This window comes from Thalia democratica, chromosome 1 (genome assembly GCF_965202585.1).
Source record: "Thalia democratica chromosome 1, ktThaDemo2.hap1.1, whole genome shotgun sequence".
In the NCBI taxonomy this organism is placed as follows: Eukaryota; Metazoa; Chordata; class Thaliacea; order Salpida; family Salpidae; genus Thalia; species Thalia democratica.
This window is the reverse complement of record NC_139165.1, coordinates 64,003,387-64,022,405: the sequence shown is the minus strand read 5'-3', so window position 1 is coordinate 64,022,405 and position 19,019 is coordinate 64,003,387. Positions and strand designations below refer to the sequence as shown.

Sequence of the window (19,019 nt, the reverse complement as noted above, 5' to 3'; positions counted from 1 at the left end):
AGTAGGAGTATATTTAAGTTATAAAAACAGATTGATAAGGACAATTGAAAAAAATGACACAAAATTACAATCTAAGCTCGTTTGTTTCGTGCTAGTAGGTGATAGTTAAGTAGTTAAATTACTAAGTATGAAACTAATAGTTAAATAGATAGATAGTGAGTTCATTTAAACAAAATTGCAATTTTATCTTTTAATAATAAACCCTTTATGCATATATAAATTAGACTCAAGTATTAGACTGATTAAAACTAATCCATTTTAAATGTCTGACTAAAACTAATACTGCGGCCCCTGAACATGTTTCAAATTCGAAATTTAGCCCCCGAGAACCTCCAGCCTGCCGACCCCTGACATAAATAGTTATGTTCAATATAAGGTCCGACAGACAAAAGTGCTCGACATCACTGTTACACAGGTAGTAACTAATCATTTTGTTTTAATAAAACAATTAATAAGATAAACAAATATTAATTGATTAAGGTTAGAAATTTTTATCAAAATAATACGAAAAAAAGTACTGGTGTCTCACAGGGGCGTCGTGTGGGGTGTTGCAATACCGCAACTGCACCACCTTAAAATTTTGTAAGAAAAAATTAAGTATCTATAACATTTTAGTTATTTTGTAGAACAAAATATCTTATAAAACTTGTATTTAGACAACGACCATTTTGTTCACTACACTGCCGCAAACTCTTAGCTAACTGCCGCAAATGAAATCGAAAAACCAAAATTTCTTCAAGAATTACCGTAAAATCATTATCTTGCGGTAAGTAAGCTAAGTTGAATATTCCCTAAAACAGTACAGGCTGAAGTATTATTCCACAAGCTATAGTAAACAAAAAATTAAAACAAAGCTAAGCATAGACAATTCGAGCAGAAGCAACTCAAGCAGGGACAACTGGAATAGGGGCAATTAAAGCAACGGCAACTCGGAATTATTTTTTTGTGTACCACCTAAGAAAAATACCACTTGACGCCACTGGCGTCTTAGGAAAAACCAAAAACGAATATAGGTCAATTAATATGCTTTTATTGACCTAGTTAAAGAACATGTATGACAATAAGGTGCAAGTTTAAAAGTTACCAATGGACTTATAATTTAACATTTTTGTAGCTTTCATACGTTCATTTATAACTGTTTGCAAACAATTACAATATAGATCAATTACTGTTTGAAGAAAATACTGTGGATTTGTTTGCGCTTTGTTTCTATATTTTCTGGGAATTTTGTTAAAAATTTAGTGTTATAACTTTTTATACTATAAACGTGTTGTTTCTACAAAAAAATTCTATTTATACTCTTTACATTAATTGGCTCCGGATATTGGCAAAAAAAAACAACCGGATCCAAAATATTACAAATATAAGTCCAAACCAATCATTCAAAAATGTTTAAAAAGTTTATTAATGTTTTTGCAAAGTATTCTTTCGGTCACATTGCAATTTTGATCCTTTATAAAACATATAATTAAGCTCATTAAAACGTGTCTAATACTCTACTAAAAACTTAACATGAATTTAAAGTTTTTACCAGTTGTTCTTTATATAAAATTAATTATAAAGCCATAACTAAACGCTTTATCTTAATTTTTCAAAACTTTGTGTAGTACTCATACAAAAACGTTTGCAAAATAAGGTCACTTTTAATACTACTACAATAATGATTTAACGAAAATAGCTGAGTTAAATAAAACACACTTCGTTATTCACACACTAATTACAAGAAAAAGACGGTTTTCTGGTTTACTCATTATATCATTTTTATAAAAGAATTCTGAACAAACTAGTACTTATAATAAGCTATGAAAGTATTTCTAAGCTAATAAAAACAAAAAATGTAAGAACCAAAATATTTTGAGTTAGATCTAAAAAACAAATTTCAGTTTATAAAAAAAAATATTTGTTACATATCCCTAATATAATTTGATGTTATATGTTAGTCTGTTATTTAAGTAAAATAAGAAACAGTAAATTTTGAAAAAATTGTAAACTATCTGAATTATGAAAATGTTATAGTTTTTTTTTTTGTACAAATAGTCTATTGACAACTATAATTTATACTTCCCCTATTTTACGAATTAACTTACCAAGTAATAACATAAACTTCATTTAGTTTATTTATTTACGAATACTAGAAGTAAGCTTGGGTTGCAATAGCTGTAGTGAAAAATAAAAGATAATTCTAGTAGTACAAACAAAAATAATGAAAATTTCGTATTAAAGGTTATTTTGCTTTTATTTTGCGGAAAGTTAGCTTTTAAAAGTAGTATAAAAACAAACCAGTTGCACATTCGGAGTTTTACAACAAAAATCATATAAGTTAAACATCTAAACAATTGTACTATGCTTGTAAGTGTACACAAATTAGAATAAGTAGCAGTATTATTTAGGTACAAAAAAATCCATCGACAACATGCATTTACTAAAAGAACACCGAGTTATTTTAATATTACAAAAAGATTAATGTTTTTGTAGATATTTTTAGCGTAGGCAGACGTTGATAAAAAATATATATGAAACTGAAACTTCATACAGAAAAACTTTATAAACATGTTTGGTCCAAAAATTGATTTAAAGAGAAATAAGAAGCGATCTTAGTTTTGAAAAATCCACCGTTGAACAAAAAAAAACTAAGTTTGGAGGAGTTTTTTGAGGTCGTCATCGCTAAGAGGAGGTAAATCACTTCTCCAGTACGAGAAATCAGAATAATCCTGCCGCGGTGAAACGTAATTTAGCGGGTTGTCAATTTCCGACTTCGGTTGCTTGATGTATGGAAAGAAGTTGTCCACGACTAGACCCAAGTTTGTAAGTCTGTAGATTTGGGTGGTTTTTTACTTTACTTCAAAACTTTAGTAATTTACACATACATACAGCATTTAGAAAGAATCAAACTTACGTAGTAAGATAAGTTCTGGGAAGATGTTCTTGCACAAGTTCTCCTCTGTGATTAATAGTGAACATTCTCTCTTTTGGAATTTTTACTGCCTTATATGATATCACATCCTGTAAATACAAATTTAATTATTTTTATTAACAATTGCAAGCCCAGTAAGAAAAAAAAACTTACAGTATTTTTATTTCCGAACCCGGCGTAAAAAGGCTCACTGACGGGGAACAAACCTTTTATGTCTTTAAGGCAGGCTATTTTAAACTTTTCCGGCGTTTTTTCTATTACTTCCCTACAATTTTGAGTATTACATGATCACATTTTACGAACCAGTTTTATTTTTCAGACTTAACTAATTTTTAAACTAATTTTATTATTTTATTTTATATTAAAATTTCAAACGTACAAATACTTATAAATTTCAAACACTTTATTTATAAATTCAATACTATATTTTTTAACTTCAATATTTAAACAGCAAACAATTAAATTTTACCTTCTAAAAGCGGTCAAGAGAGAGGAAGGAGAAAGGAGAAGCGGCCCCGGAGGAAGAGTGACTCCGTGCTGGTTGACCCAATTCAAATAATCCTTCGTCATTGATGCTTGCCCGATAGCACGAGCGCTCAAGTATATGAACTTGTAGTTGTTTCTTTAAAAAAATATTGTACATACTTATTTCAAAACTTGTACATTTCATTCACAGATTAGTAGCTAAAAATGATGGTGATTTTTTATAATTGACGTTTGATTACTAGAAAAGTTCAGTTAACAGTTGAAATATTTAGTATCAAAACATTTACTTAAAATGTTTGTTATTAAAATATGTTCAAACATAAGTTTTAAATCGAAATTTAGACAAAAAACTAAACGAATCAATTAAAATATTATTAAAGTTAATACCTTAGTACTACATTTAAACTTTCGTATTAAACTAAAACCTTCCAATGTTGTGGTAGAGGTTTGCAATACCGCCCTGTGTCCAGTCCTTACCGACAACTGGTAAAATTTGCCCGAACACGTCCGACTTTGTGATGGTTCCGTCGATGTCACTGACCACAATCTTGTCTGTCCACTTCCACTTGTATATGTTGGCCCGACATCTCTTGGTGCCCTGGTACTGCGTTGTCACACTGAACGTGATGCTGTTTGCTCCTTCATGTAGTTTTAGATCTTCCTAAATGTATTCAACCACTTTTATAAGGGTCATGAAAGTCAAACAGTTGAGTTTATTTTTACGAGGAAGGTCTTAAAATTTTAACGCAAAACGTACAAGTTGACTCGAAGTTAATCTTGTTGTTTTAATCAGTTTTTTGTTTTTGCTGATTGTACTTGGATTATCAACTTCAAACGTTGTATCGCTTGTAGAAGCTTCAATATCAGTTTCTAGGTCAGCACTGCATTTAATATATCATTTATAGACACAAGTACTATATTGAGATAGTTTTATATATAAAACTAAAAAAAATAATTTAACTGGGCTGAGTCAACTGAGTTAATTTTATCAAGCATATAACAGCAAGTCATGCACATTTGACGGCTCACCAAATCATCGCAAAAAAAAGTAATTATTACTTAAAAATGCAACAAATTAGGTGAAAACCTTCTCTTATAAAAATACGTATAAATGTAAATATACTTATAAAGTTTAATATTAAAAATACCATTTAAATTTTTCTTCATTCTGCAAAATATTAACAACTTCTTTATCATCTTTACTCTTAATGTTCTCCTGCTGAGACGATCTGCGGAACAGCCAGCTCCAACTACCTTTATTTGGGAGATCACTATTAGAAACTTTTTTTTGGGATGCAGAGTTTTGCACGGAGTCTTGGCTTGCCACACTTGTTGTGGAAATGCAGGTCTATTTGTAAGATGATCACACTGAATTAGCAACATTTGGAAATGATACATCACAAATATTTTGCAACTAATAAAACACCACGGAGGTGTAACTCATAGCTTTAGGTAACCTTATAATTTTTAATCGTATCTAAAAAATCACTACTTTATATAAGTAAAGATTTATCATTTTTTGACACAAATTATAATCTAAGGTAAAAATTAGACAGTTAATGAGAAAAAAGAATGATATATTTTAAAGTTCAAAAGCAGTTGTGCTTAATTCATCACTAAATTTAAAACTATAAATTTTACCAATTATTAAAATACCTTAAATGCCTTGCTCAAAAAAGCTTGTTATAATCTAATTTACTTTTTCTAAATAAATAGTACTAATGATCCCTTGACTTTTTATAAATTTCAGAACTAATTAAATATGAAAAACAATCTTGTAAATTATAGTGTGAGTAAATTCTGTTAACTTGATACAATAAATTTGGTAATTTGAATAAAATTGAATTTGGCTATTAAGAACATTATTTTAGTATTACTTTTCGTGTTACTTGAAATTAGATTATCAATTTCAACAAACATTGCTTGTAACATATATTTTAACAATTTTTGTTAGTCTTAAAGATAGAAAAATATAAACAGTTTCAAACCTAAACAACACCTGATAAGTGTTGTTTTATTAAAAACAACTGGAACGTTTGCATATAGACATAAATAAATTTAAGTAGAAGTTTAGTATACCAAGTTGTATTTTTCATGCAACAAGAAACATAAAAGATGCAAAATGTGTATTTATCTAAAAAAATCACTTTATATTACAAAATTATATATTTTACTTTTTAGACTCAAAAAACCTCTGGTAAAGGTCGTTTAAAGAGCAACAAAGAAAATAGTAAAGGTTGAGCTTGCTTCCAGGTATAGTATTTCCTGTTTATTTTGATAACAAGCTTCTCATTTGTCAAATAAGAAGTTGGATCCAATTGAAATTTTTCATATGATAACCGCTCTTCATCGAACATCACTGTGTCTAAAACAAAAATCTTTGATTCAAGTATTTTTAAACAACCAAGCGTAGTAACCATTCAAAATATAATAAAATTAAGCTAAGTGTTTCGAAAATAAAACATACATTTGACTTATAATCAGTATCTTAGAAAGCGTGCACAACTTTTAATTAAAGATTTTTCGGTGTCAATTAAGATATGAAGCCTATTTAAAATATTAAAGATGAGTATCTCTACCTTTAGAGATATAGTGTCTTATATTAACTTTACTATTAATTAATTTGTTCTTAAAACATATCTTATTTAGGTATTAATTAAGGCAAAATAATCGACTAACAAGGGCTGGTTGACAAAATATTGCAATTTTAGCTTGACATGCAATGATTCTGACTGACATTTTCCCTAAACCTTGTTGGTCGGCCCTAAATTAGGCTTGATGGAACGATGAAGTTTATTGTAACTGATTAATCTATTATAACCTCTAATGGATATGATCCTGATCTAGCCTGAAGTGTCAAACCCTAATAATAATAAAAACAATGGCTCTCATTTAAATAGCAGTATACATAATCAGGAGCATAAGTAAAATGCTTTTTTTATTCAGTAATTAGGTTCCTAAAATTTTCGAAAAGTCCAACCTAACTATGATTTATAAAAAGTTTACTTTGGTATGAAAATACTACTAGAGTACTCTTGACATATAGGGCTGCCTAAGGTTAAAAAACATTTTTAGGTTTTTGACAGTAGAAAATTTTTAATTCGTTTTTAGTTTAAATTTAAAAAAACCGTCTTAAATACTATGAAAGTATTGAAAAACACTGTAACGTTATTTTAAATAAGCTTTATTAAAACTAAACAAAATTTAAACACCACAAAAAAAAAGGTATGTGATAGATTGTTTGGCTTTTATTTTATTGCATCAAACTTCAATCTTACAGTAAAATTGTTTAATTTTACAGGCTTTTTAGTGATTTTTGTTCAAAGTACCAAGTTTTTTTTGTCTAAATTGTCAAACTCCAGGTTTTTCAAGAATTCCAGATTTTTTAGCCACCCTTTATACAACATAAATACATTCTTCTAGGACAGGGTTTCCCAAACTTTATTTCAAAAGGCCCCCTTTAAAGAAATAAAAAAGCTATGGCCCTCTCCAACAAGGATACTCGAAAAACTACCGTCAAAAACACCTAAGACCTATTTTTTGCTCTTCTCTTCATATTCAACTTTAGAATATTTAGTGTAAGTTTTAAATTATGACCTCATGGCCCACTAAATTTCTGTCATGGCCCACTTTGGAAAATTTTGTTATAGAAGAACAAATACAATCTGCTGTTTTAAAAGTTTCATATAAAAAATAATAATGTTAAAAATATGTAAAACTATAGGAACCTATTTTAAAGTACTTTTGACCAAATTTCATCAATAAAAATATCCAGTTAATAATAGAATTAAATTTAATCTGAGATTAATACTTTAAATTTGTGCTAATATAATGTTGTAATAATTATATAAGCTTTGTTTGTAAAAACTGAATTTTTTACTTAACTAAGAAGTTTGAATTTAAACGTTTAATATATAACAGTAACGGTAATAAAACTATACTAAACCAAATCAATGATAATATAAGAAAAACTACGATAAGACAAAATAAATCTAATAAATTACAATGGTTATAAAAACTTTAAAAAATAAATTAAGTTATTGAAGTACTACTTTTAAACGAATTGGTACAATCAAGAAATTTTTTCTGCATAGAAAAATAAAAAGTATAAGTATATTAACTTCAACCTAAGATATATGTTATAAAGATTTTTTTTTCGTAGACAAAATAGATAAAAATTAGAGTCAAAGTCACCAATAGATATAACTAGTCTATCTTAAAATATAAAGAGCTGTTATCTAAAAAAAAATTAACTACTTTATATATCAAAATTTAAAAACAACATACTTAATTTTGTTGTAACCACAAAGTTTTGTGATAAAAACTGACATTATTTTTTTTGATTTGTGTATAGAAAAAAAATTGTGGTTTGCAAACATATAGCAAAAATATGATCTATAAAATATAATGATTTTTTTAATTAATATAGCAAACCAACTAGAATCTTCTGTTTGTCCTACGTTAGCTTGTAGTCCGCACAAGGATGCTGATATATCCATCTGATCCAAGTTCCATTGCTCACTGTTATCATGATACTTAGTTATTAATTTTTTTAATACAAAAATAATTACAACGTTTTATTTTACGTGGAGTTGAGTAAAATATTTTTAGTACTGAGAACTTTATGCCTAAATACCAACGCTTTTATATAACTTATTACTTTAACTATTATTTCTACTTGTTTAATAACAAAATAGACGCTAAGAATTTTACTTAAAACGGAGAAGAGATAAAATTTTTAAGCAGAGTGCTGAAAATTTAATTTAGATTTCGTTATTAAAGATTAGAAACAATGTAACTTAATGAAGTAATCCTTTTTCTTAACATATCTAAATTAAAATTTAAGCTTTAATTTGTTTTAGCATAGGGATGGGCAACTTCTCTAGTAAGTTGACAGGCCAAACTTATTAAATTATTATTTTGGGCCACGTAGTTTAGGAAAAAAATAATATTTAAAACTAGACTCTTTAAAATCTAAACTATCATAAATAATCGTTTAGTAAGTTCTAAAATGTACTAAAAAATCAAATTATGAACACACTTATCATTAGAAATTTTAAATTTTAATTGATTTGCACAAGTTGTTTTCAAAATAAAACGTTCTTCGCGGGTCAGAGGTTTCTTTTGGCAGACCGGAACCGGCCTGATTTTAGCACGAATTTTTATATAATCAGATGATTAACTCATTTCACGTTTTTATAAAATTTAAGATTTTACTTATGATTTTTTTATCTTTCAAAAATAAACAAGTATTAGTAATATGTGTTTAAATATTATAAATTGTACAAAAATTTTAAAACAGACTTACATGACTTTAATAAACTATAAAAAGCTTTCGACTTTTATCTAAGTGACTATTTTAACTTTAAAAAACACCAAATAAACTAAAAAATACTTAAACTTTAACAAAATTCTATATAAAGTAGCCTTTGTCTAAAAGTATCTACAAATAGCTTTACACAAAAATAAAACATTTTATGTCGTATATCAAAACTCTCTCCAACAATATTTTAAATTAAATAAATTTTCTAACCTAATTTCCATACCCCACGACTCTCCGGTGCCACTATCCACGTCAGAACAACCAGGGCTGACATTTCTGATCTGTTCACTAGAATTGACTAATGTTATTGACTGTTCGTTTTCCTTTTTTACCTATGATGTATATAAGTAGTAAGACGTCTTAAAAAATATTTTTCATGTGTATATACATAATACTCATCATAAAGCTTTAGATCATTAATTTAATGTTAACTTTTACGTATTCTGAACATTTATATCATGTTACGTTTCAAAATAAATCATTTTAAGTTTTATAAAGTGTTATGTTTTCAGTTCTTTTAAAACTAAAAAAGTGTAACCGAATATTTAATTAATAAAATTATAAATGGAAAAAATATGAATCTTAAAGTAAGAATATCAAGTTTTCCTGACCATTTTAAAAACAAACAACTTTTTGAAATTCCTGTCTAAGTGTAGCACGATTATTAACTTTTATCTCAAATTGTCCTTATCCGAATAAAACCATGAAGATACATTTTACATAAACTAATTTTTTTAAACTTGCAAAATAAACAAAAATTTAAAAACTAAATAGTATATTATTATAAGCAAAAGTTTAAAATAAATTGTTTTAACAATTGTTAAATATATAAAATTATAAATCTGTAATACAACGATAAATACTAAACTTTTATAAAGAATTATAACTAGTTATCTATATTTAAATCAAAAAATACTTAATTATCCTTACTTTGAGATAAAGATCGGCTTGAGAAGGTCCCAACTTATCAATCTCAGTTAAATACAGACCTGAACTTTTTTTTTTCGTTTTAATCACGTTTTTGTTCAACTTTTTGACAGGATTCGTAACTTCAATAACTTCTTCTTCTTTTATATAAATCGTAAACTATTTATTACATAATTATACTTTTTATAAATCAGTTTAAATTTAGTTAGAAAAAACTGCAGAAAAAACATCTAAGTTTAAAATTAACAACGAATATAAACTTTTTATAGTTTTAATAAATTTCATCAGCTTAATTAACGCCTGAATTTTTTATAGTTATCATATTCAATTAACTTGTAGAGCTTTCTTTAATGCAATTGTCTTTTTCTAAATCGAATTGAACTTTCTGTGTTGAAATACTTCTGAAAAAGAAAGAGATGTTCATAAATTTTTATACAAGTAATCAGTCAATAAAACTATTAAAGTAATTTTTGGTCAAACAATCTTGAAGTATTTTTAGTTTTTAAATACTACATTATTTTGACGCAGTGTTTCAAGAAGTAAGCAAAGAACTTTTTTACTTAGTAAACGATTGTATTTAAATATAGATATTAAGATAAAGTTCTATGTGTTTTTTTAATTTATTCTTTTGTTAATTTCAAAGTTTTTTAGAAAATAGTCATACTTAACTTAAGTGTGCAAAAAATCATTTACCAACGATCTACTGTGTACAGTATTAAATAAGATTGAAAGCTACTGCAAAAAATAACAAACTTGCTAATTCAAAGTTATTTTCAGTATTTTAAGTTTGCAAAAAACACAAAAACATTTATAAAGTAAGTTTAAATCTTAAAAATCTACTTATTAAAGGTCACACTGTACAAAAAAAAAACATATACTTTAAATTCATCTAACGTATATTTTTAAATATTGTTTTTTTCAATACAGTGTGCCTTAAGCTTTTGATATTTAATTAGAAGAAACATAAGATAAACTGTACAATTAAAATCATAAACTCTACTAACTTAAAAAGAGAACCATCATTATCTGGAGTTAAATCGTGATTTTTGTCCATGCTACTTGTAATTTTTGATTTACTGTTTATTTCAGTAAGAAAATTTACTCTGGCATCATCTGTTCCACCTCTTTCATCTCTTGATAAATCTCGAAAAAAAGGAAGCTTGTTTAAAACAAATACTAACTTGAAAATTAAAGATTTTTTTCAATAATCAGTAAGTTATATGAAAAAGGCATTTAGTCGGTTTTGCATTAGGCCTTAATTTAAAAAAATAATAATATACTTGTAAAATTTTGTGTAAAGACAACGATGTACGAATTCTATGAAAATTGTCAAAAGTTTATACATTTTTATGAAACAAAAGAGTATTTAAAAACAAAAATAACTATTACAAACAGAAAAGTTAGGATCAATCCTTTTTAGATAATATGTACTCAAAACTCACGATTTTCATTTGGAAGGCCTCCCCAACCCCACTTGACATTTTCACTTTTGTCATTTTCTCGACAGAAATTCTCACGTGATCTGTAAATTACAAACTGATTATAGTATTAAATTTATTATTTTATAAATATATATTATTAAAAATTTTAAAATTAAAGGTAAATTAAAGTTTTATAATTGCAAATATAAACTAATACCTAACCTAATTTATAACTCAACATGACTATTATAAATTTTTAACCGGAATTATGGGCATATAAAACACTTAATAATGGTGATACTGTGCCACTATGTAAACTAAAGTCAAAACTAAGCCTATGGCTGTAAAGGAGAGGGGTCCTTCTTGTTATTTACAAGTTGAGCAGTTTTTCATATCTTAATTTGGATTTATAGAGTGTTTGTTATAAATTAGCAAAATGCAAGTACTTTTTGATAAAAATGATGAAAGTTTGTGACTTTAACAGTTTTTGCAAGGAACTTTAAACAAATAGAATAAAATAAAATTATATAAAATATATGATTTGCTTTATCTACATAAACAGTACTTTTTTGTTTTTGCATAGCCTTTTCAAAAGTGAAATTTTGGTGATAATTTTTTTTAAATGCTGTTTTGTGAGTTTTGGTCAGCTTTAAAAATATTTATTTAAGGAAAACTTCAACACATAAAAACTTTGAACTTGTTAAATGGATATTCTTAAAAAGTTTAGTCTGTATCTAAAAAACAAATATAAGACAAACTTTTGTAAATTTTAGTCATTTGGAGAAAGTTGACATTTAAACATTTTGTAATCTATACGTTTAATTACAAAACTGCGATGTATATGTAAAAAGCCAAATTATTTTTTTAATTACTAGTTAATTTTAAAAGCGCTTTGATATAAGAGCCAACGCTAGTTTACTTAATATTTTTAACTAAATCTTAATAACCACAATAATTGTATAATTGCTTGATTTATTTAGTAGAATCTGATTGACTTTACAGAACTTAATAAAACTGTATCTGACATAAAATATTTTTCAAATCTATTAAGAAGGTAAGTTGGTTAATTAAATTAAACATTAATGTCATTAAAGTAATTTATTCGAAACTAATTACATTAATAGCAACTAAGTTTACCTATTTTCTTGAAGTTCGCTGTCAGAAACAACATTTCTATAGCTTTCTTCTTGAACTTTTGAGCTATAAATTATTAACTATAAATAAAAAATTAAAACTAAATTTTACAAGGGTTCTAACACATCAACCATGTGCTATGAAAATACTTATGATAAATTTAGGAAAAACAGTAAAAAAAATAAGTAATAAGCACAAGGGTTGTTTAACTAATAAAATTAAACAAAAATAATTATGTTTCAAAAGAATCAGATGATATTGTAGAATACTTGGAGTTGATCTTTGTACGAAAAAATGAAAATTATCTCTCAAGAATAATACAGTTACTCATAAACTCTAGTAATATTTTTTAGCTCCAAAAATTTTTAAACACTAAGTTTTTTTTTAGTTATATAAGTATTTACTATAAAGGTAACTATAAATACTACTATAAAATTCTTACAAATTTGTAGTAAACTTATAACTTGCATAGAAACAAACATGCTAAAATAATCAAAATACCATTCATTAGAAATCGGACTAGATGTACGATTAACTTGAATTGTGGACTCTTGTAGATTTTGGTCGTCTCGAAAATCATGCGGATTGTCATGAAAGTCTTTCCTTTTCCTTTTTTTTCTTCGTCTTTTTTTCTCTATTCCATCGGGTTCGTCACTTTATATTACACTTTTTGATAATATTATTCAAAAAAAAAGCTTATATTTATAAAGAACATTAAATAATGTAAGAGCTTAGGGTACAATTTACGATAATGTTCTGCCTTATATTTATTCTAATTCACTGCACAACCAGCAATTTGCGGCTAGAATTACTAAAAGTATGTGTAGATTTGAATCTGGCAGATATTTATTAACTAAAGTAACTTAATTTTTGAATACTTGAAAGTTAATGTGTGATGGTTACACAAGTAGTTTGCAGATAGACAAAAACAATGAGTCTATTTACAACAAATATTAATGTATTATAAACAATACACTATACAACTAACACAAGTAATTACTATAATAATAAATAATAAAACACAATTACAAGAAAAACGAACTAATTTATCGCATGTTTTGCGTATATTAAACAATTCATCAGGCTTGATAGCTATCACTACTGGACAGCTTTACAATATAATTTGAGCAAAACCTTAATTTAAAAAATATGAGTTTGAGGTATCAAACAAATCTAATTAACATCTTAAATATCTATAATAGCTTTTAATTGAAGCCTATGGCAAAAAATTAATAATTGGCCCTTGATTTTGGCATTTATAAGTGGGTAGAACATTAGAAAACTAAATTGATTGAAAAATTCACTTAAAAAGGTTCTAATATATAGAAAAGTTAGGTATTTCGAAAATTAAAAAAAAACTTCAAGTTTTAAAAGTTTGATTTGCTTGAATAGTCAATAAAATTTTACAACACTAATATTTACCCAAAAAAAAAGAATAACTAAACCTAACCAATACATAAAATATCAAATTTCTACATGGTAACTTTCAAACATTTAACAAATAAAAATACAAAACACAAAACATTTTTGATATTGTATTTAAAATAAACTAAACAACAACATTCTTAATAAAAGAACTAATAAGACAAATACAGCTTGCCTATTTTCAAACTCAAAGTAAAACTAACAACAAGTGTAAACTTATTGTACAAAGTATTACTTTTTATAACTTTATTTTATAGATATTTCACAAGCTATAAGTTTGAATTAGTTTGATCAACTTCATTTATTTTTAAGTTACAGGTTTTTTTTATATTTTAATATGTTATTATTATATAACCTCTTTTTACTATACATATATTAATTCTCCAAGCACTAAATTAAATGGTAATTTAAAGTTAAACTAACTAAACCTCTTTTTTTCATCACAAGAATTGCCATCAGTGGGAGTGCATGGGCGAGTGGGAAAAGGAGAAGTAGCAAGCTGAGGAGGAATGTTTCCCTCTTTGTGATCTGTAACAAAAAAAGCTTCTCCCTGATCCCCTAATTTCATTTGAAGATCCTTGACTGGCTCTTCATTTATTGAAATGTTAACCTTTTGAAGACTAATATTAATTTAAATTATAGATATATTCATTACAAACATTTAACCAATTCAAGTGTAATAAACAAAAAACTACTTATTCAAGCAACTTTTATATCACTTTATGATAATAACAAAAAAATTAGTCAACAAGAAAATGTTTAACATATAAAAGATTTTAAAAGTCCAACTCGTTTGTTTAAGTTGAAACACATTATTTTTTTATTATTGTAAATGTTACCTTAAATATTGATAAAAATTAGATTAACTTTACAACAAACTTTTTTTTAAATTATAGATAAATAAACAAAACTCTTAAAGGTTAAACATTAGAATTCATAGTTTATTATTCAAACGTTAATGGATTTTATGGGAGACATTAAGGCCAAAGGGGATATATATATTTCACAATAGATATCATTGGTCCTTACTTAAAATCTTTAAATATATATTATAAGATACTATCTATAGAATACTAAAACTTCAATTACTTTTCAATATATTTGCTTGAGTTTTGTAAAAAATAAATGATTTAAATGGATGGAGAGGTTTTTTTGTGATCAGTTTTTAGAAATTAAAACAATATTTAAATATGTCACCTTATATGTTTTGAAAGCAAAATACCTTGAATTTTCTAGAACTTTTTGTTGCAGTTTTTAGAAAAACTTGAAAGAAAAAAGTTTAAAAAAATAAAAAAAACATTTAGCTAAACATTTTATTTTATTGAGCACTTCTATATTTATTGTTAACACCATAGTAAGGGTTTATTTTGTTTAGTTAAGTTAATTAAAATTTACTTGTTAATTGGTTTAAAATGTTTTGTTTAATAGTTTATTACTAAATTATTGTTTTCATTTAAATGATGTATTAAAACTTATTTGTGTTCTTAACATTTTTACATTCTAGTTACTGTATGTTGTATTAGAATGTATTAGTTAAATAAATTAAAAGGTATTACCACAGATATTTTTGTGTCAATTTTTGTTTTTTTTAGAGTCTATAGAATATTAACACACATTAGAACAAAAGCATGTATAATTGTGTACAGCACTTATGTGAGTAGTAACTATAAACGAGTAATAATTATAAAGTTATTTGAGAGCAGTGAAACGCCGTTAGTCTGAATAAAGTTTTGACACAAAAACATCTGTGGTATATATTCCCATAAGCTTAGCTTATCAGGTTTTCCAGGATTTAACGCCTTTTAACGTTACATTTTAAAAGGTATTACTAAATACATACTGCAAGTAACTAGAAATCACTAAAAATCTATCTCCTCCTATGTTTTTTGAGATAACTACCTCAAACTTTCAGAAAATGTTCCTTGATATATTTAGAAAATTCTGTCGGAAAGAACTATAAAAGAATTAAAAAATAAAAATTTTATATAAAAAATAAACAAAAAAACTTGTTTTTTTTTTGTTTTTTTGTTACAAAATTTTTATTTATTAGTTTTTATTTTAAGGGCATAGGGGGGGGTAAACACCCTTTTTTGGTTTTTTACCTTATTTTATATAGTTTTTGCTAAGCTACAAGATGCTTTTTACAGACTTTAAAAATTCAAAATAAATTTTGAGATATAGCCGGTCAAAGTCGGAGGCAACAATAGGAACCTTATGGGAGGCGCAAACTAAAATGGCAAATAACTAGAAATCACTAAAAATTTATCTCCTCCTACATTTTTTAAGATAACTACCTCAAACTTTCAGGAAATGTTCCTTGATATATTTAGAAAATTCTGTAGGAACAGAATTTAAAAAAAATAAACAATAAAAATTTTATAACAAAAAAAAAAAATTTTTTTTGTTTATTTTTTATATAAATTATTTATTTTTTTATTTTTTTAAAATTCCTTCCGACAGAATTTTCTAAATATATCAAGGAACATTTCCTAAAAATTTGAGGTAGTTATCTCAAAAAACGTGGGAGGAGATAGATTTTTAGTGATTTCTAGTTATTTGCCATTTTAGTTTGCGCCTCCCATAAGGAACCTATTGTTGCCTCCAACTTTGACAGGCTATATCTCAAAAATTATTTTGAATTTGTAAAATCTGTAAAAAGCATCTTGTAGCTTAGTAAAAACTATATAAAATAAGATAAAAAATCAAAAAAGGGTGTTTACCCCCCTATGCCCTTAATTTTGTTCAGACAGAATTTTCTAATTATTGCAAGGAACATTTTCTGAAAATTTGAGGTAGTTATCTCAAAAAACGTGGGAGGAGATAGATTTTTAGTAATTTCTAGTTATTTGCCGTTTTAGTTTGAGCCTCCCATAAAGATCCTATTGTTGCCTCCGACTTTGACCGGCTATATCTCAAAAATTATTTTGAATTTTGAAAATCTGTAAAAAGCATCTTGTAGCTTAGTAAAAAATATATAAAATAAAATTATAAAAAAAGGTGTTTACCCCCCACCCCCCTATGCCCTTAATACATACTTTACTATTGGTATTTTATTAAAAAAAAAAAAATTAATTTGCTTCTTTATACAAAACCTAAGAAATTCTAAACTTTTATCTATACAACTTAAAGCATGTTCTTTTTTAATCTATTAGAATAAAATTCAAAATTATGGTGAATATACAAATAAATATCTACTTGACTTCATGATGACTTAATCTAAAATTTTATGTGTCTAGATTTGTTTTAAAACTCAAAAAAGATTTTTTTATCAAAAATAAAAAAACTAACAATTCTATGTCTAGTTTGTAGAACACCAATCTTTCCGAATCTTACATGAAATGGAGATGCAAGCAAAGTTCCATCTGGCTGTTCTACTACTATTATGTCAATTGCTCCTGGTTAAAATTTTTTTATTCATTTTTTAAATATATCAAAACTGATTAAAATAAGACTATTTATTTTAATATTACCTTAAGAAAAACAAAATGTTATCAAGGCTTCAAAGTTGCTATAAACCAAACTTAAAATGTGGTAAGCAATATGAAAATAGTTTTTACAGACTAACTTAAGTACAGTTAGTAGCTACAAATATGTTTTGAATTACACAAATATATAAAGGAACTAAAAATAAATTATTTAACAAATGTTTGGTAAGCATAAATATTAAAATTTATAAAGTTTAAACAATACCTGTTAATGTAGCTGGATTTATTTGATTGTAAATACTCTTGAGCTTTGTCAATCCTTTATAGACAACATTCATATTTAGCTGGTACATATACTTTTATAATCTAGATAATATATAACGTTTTTTGTAAAATATAGAAACAAATAAAAAGTTAAGTTTATTAATCAAAACTACAGTAGTAAGTAAGAAAAACTTTAAAAACCTTGAAGCCAGGAATAACAAAAATACTTCTCATAATTTATTTGGTTCTTTGATTGTTTTTTATAACTTAAAAATTAAGAGAAATAAAAAATTTTGGGTCAATAACTTATTAAAAAAAAAAAGCTATTGAAAATATTTAAAATTATTCTATTAGTTGGCATTTAAAATCATAACTTTAGAATTAGTAGATTTTATTACAAAACAAATTTATTTTGTTATAAACAATTGTATATTCAATCAAAAGTTTTGGTTTGTAGCACTGGTATGTGCAATTCAGGCATTGCTGCTATTTATTTAAAAGAAGAAGAAAATAGGTTGGAAGAAAATATAAATTTGAATTGTTAAAAGAATTTACAGCTGGTTTTATGAAGATGGAGAGAACCCTGAATGCTTATACTTAAGTTAATATATCACTGTGTGATAAAAGTTCTTTGATTAAAATTTAAACAGTAATATTTACATCATGTTGTATTCTACAAGTTTTTGTTAAATATATTAACTACAGCTTTTTAGGTTATATCATTCTTTCAAACGTGTTTCTTTAAAAGTTTAACGCAAAAATTTAACTACTTTTTATTTTACAAGACAACATTTTTAATAAATATAAAAGTTGTGAAGAAATCTTTTTACTGTAGTATTAATAAAAATAGTATTTTTAAATTTCATATTATTAGTATTTTGAACAACAAAAAAAACTCTCAAAATATTTAATTATAGGACCTGGCGCATAAGAACCTTTTGGTTAATGAGTTTCACTGTACGTCTATTGTGTACCTTTTAACGTCTTGTCCAGAACATATTGTTATATTATGAATATATATTATGAAAAACTAAGTTAAAGCATTTAAATATTGCTAAGCTAAACTTCATTTACGTATATAAAGCTAGTAACATGTTTTATAAACAATATTAATCTTTTTTAATGTAAAATTTTTGCATAAATTTTTATAGTTTGTAAAATCACAAGATTATTTGTTTTTTTTTTAATTGTTTTAAGTTTCTTTTTAGTTTATATTCAATATTTTTTAATATCAGTCATACTATACAACTTATAAGTAGAAAATATTTATAAAGTTTTTTCTTTGATGTGTATAATTAAACTTTATACAAGCTCTTAACTATTTTTATAACAATGATTTTGTTTTTATTAGATAGTTTTATAAAATAAAGTTATATACCTTATATATGGTAAAAAACATCAGTCTCAATGTTAAACTCTAACCTTTATAACATTAAATAGCTTATAAGCAAAAGCGAAACAAAAAAATTATGTGTTACTTTACTTTAAATAAATAACGTCACTAAATTAGCGAACTTTTCCACAACATTTGAATCCTAAGATGAATTAATGCAGTCATATTAAAAATAAGTAAATTTTTAGTCAAATTAAAAACGCCTTAGATTTAAAGCAGACAGGCTAATGTTAACAAAGTTTAAGTATAATCTGACTCCCGTAAGGAAAAACGGTGGCCTTCGAGCATCTAAATCTGGCCCGTTAAA

General features: G+C 25.8%; 1 protein-coding gene across 1 annotated transcript; it reads right to left on the bottom strand.

Moving 5' to 3' along the window:
- Window positions 1-1,975: 1,975 nt before the first annotated feature.
- On the bottom strand, window positions 1,976-17,423 carry LOC145849272 (phosphatidate phosphatase LPIN1-like). Its single transcript, XM_082954426.1, has 19 exons — window positions 17,321-17,423; window positions 16,919-17,025; window positions 14,059-14,240; window positions 12,707-12,859; window positions 12,209-12,271; window positions 11,093-11,172; window positions 10,655-10,793; window positions 9,984-10,051; window positions 9,654-9,790; window positions 8,934-9,055; window positions 7,839-7,921; window positions 5,593-5,765; window positions 4,549-4,748; window positions 4,158-4,281; window positions 3,826-4,061; window positions 3,384-3,536; window positions 3,068-3,179; window positions 2,897-3,003; window positions 1,976-2,811 (listed from the first exon to the last, which is right to left on the bottom strand). Exons 1-19 carry the CDS (start codon window positions 17,406-17,408, stop codon window positions 2,631-2,633), a joined length of 2,508 nt encoding a protein of 835 aa, XP_082810552.1. The 5' UTR covers window positions 17,409-17,423; the 3' UTR covers window positions 1,976-2,630.
- Window positions 17,424-19,019: the final 1,596 nt, after the last annotated feature.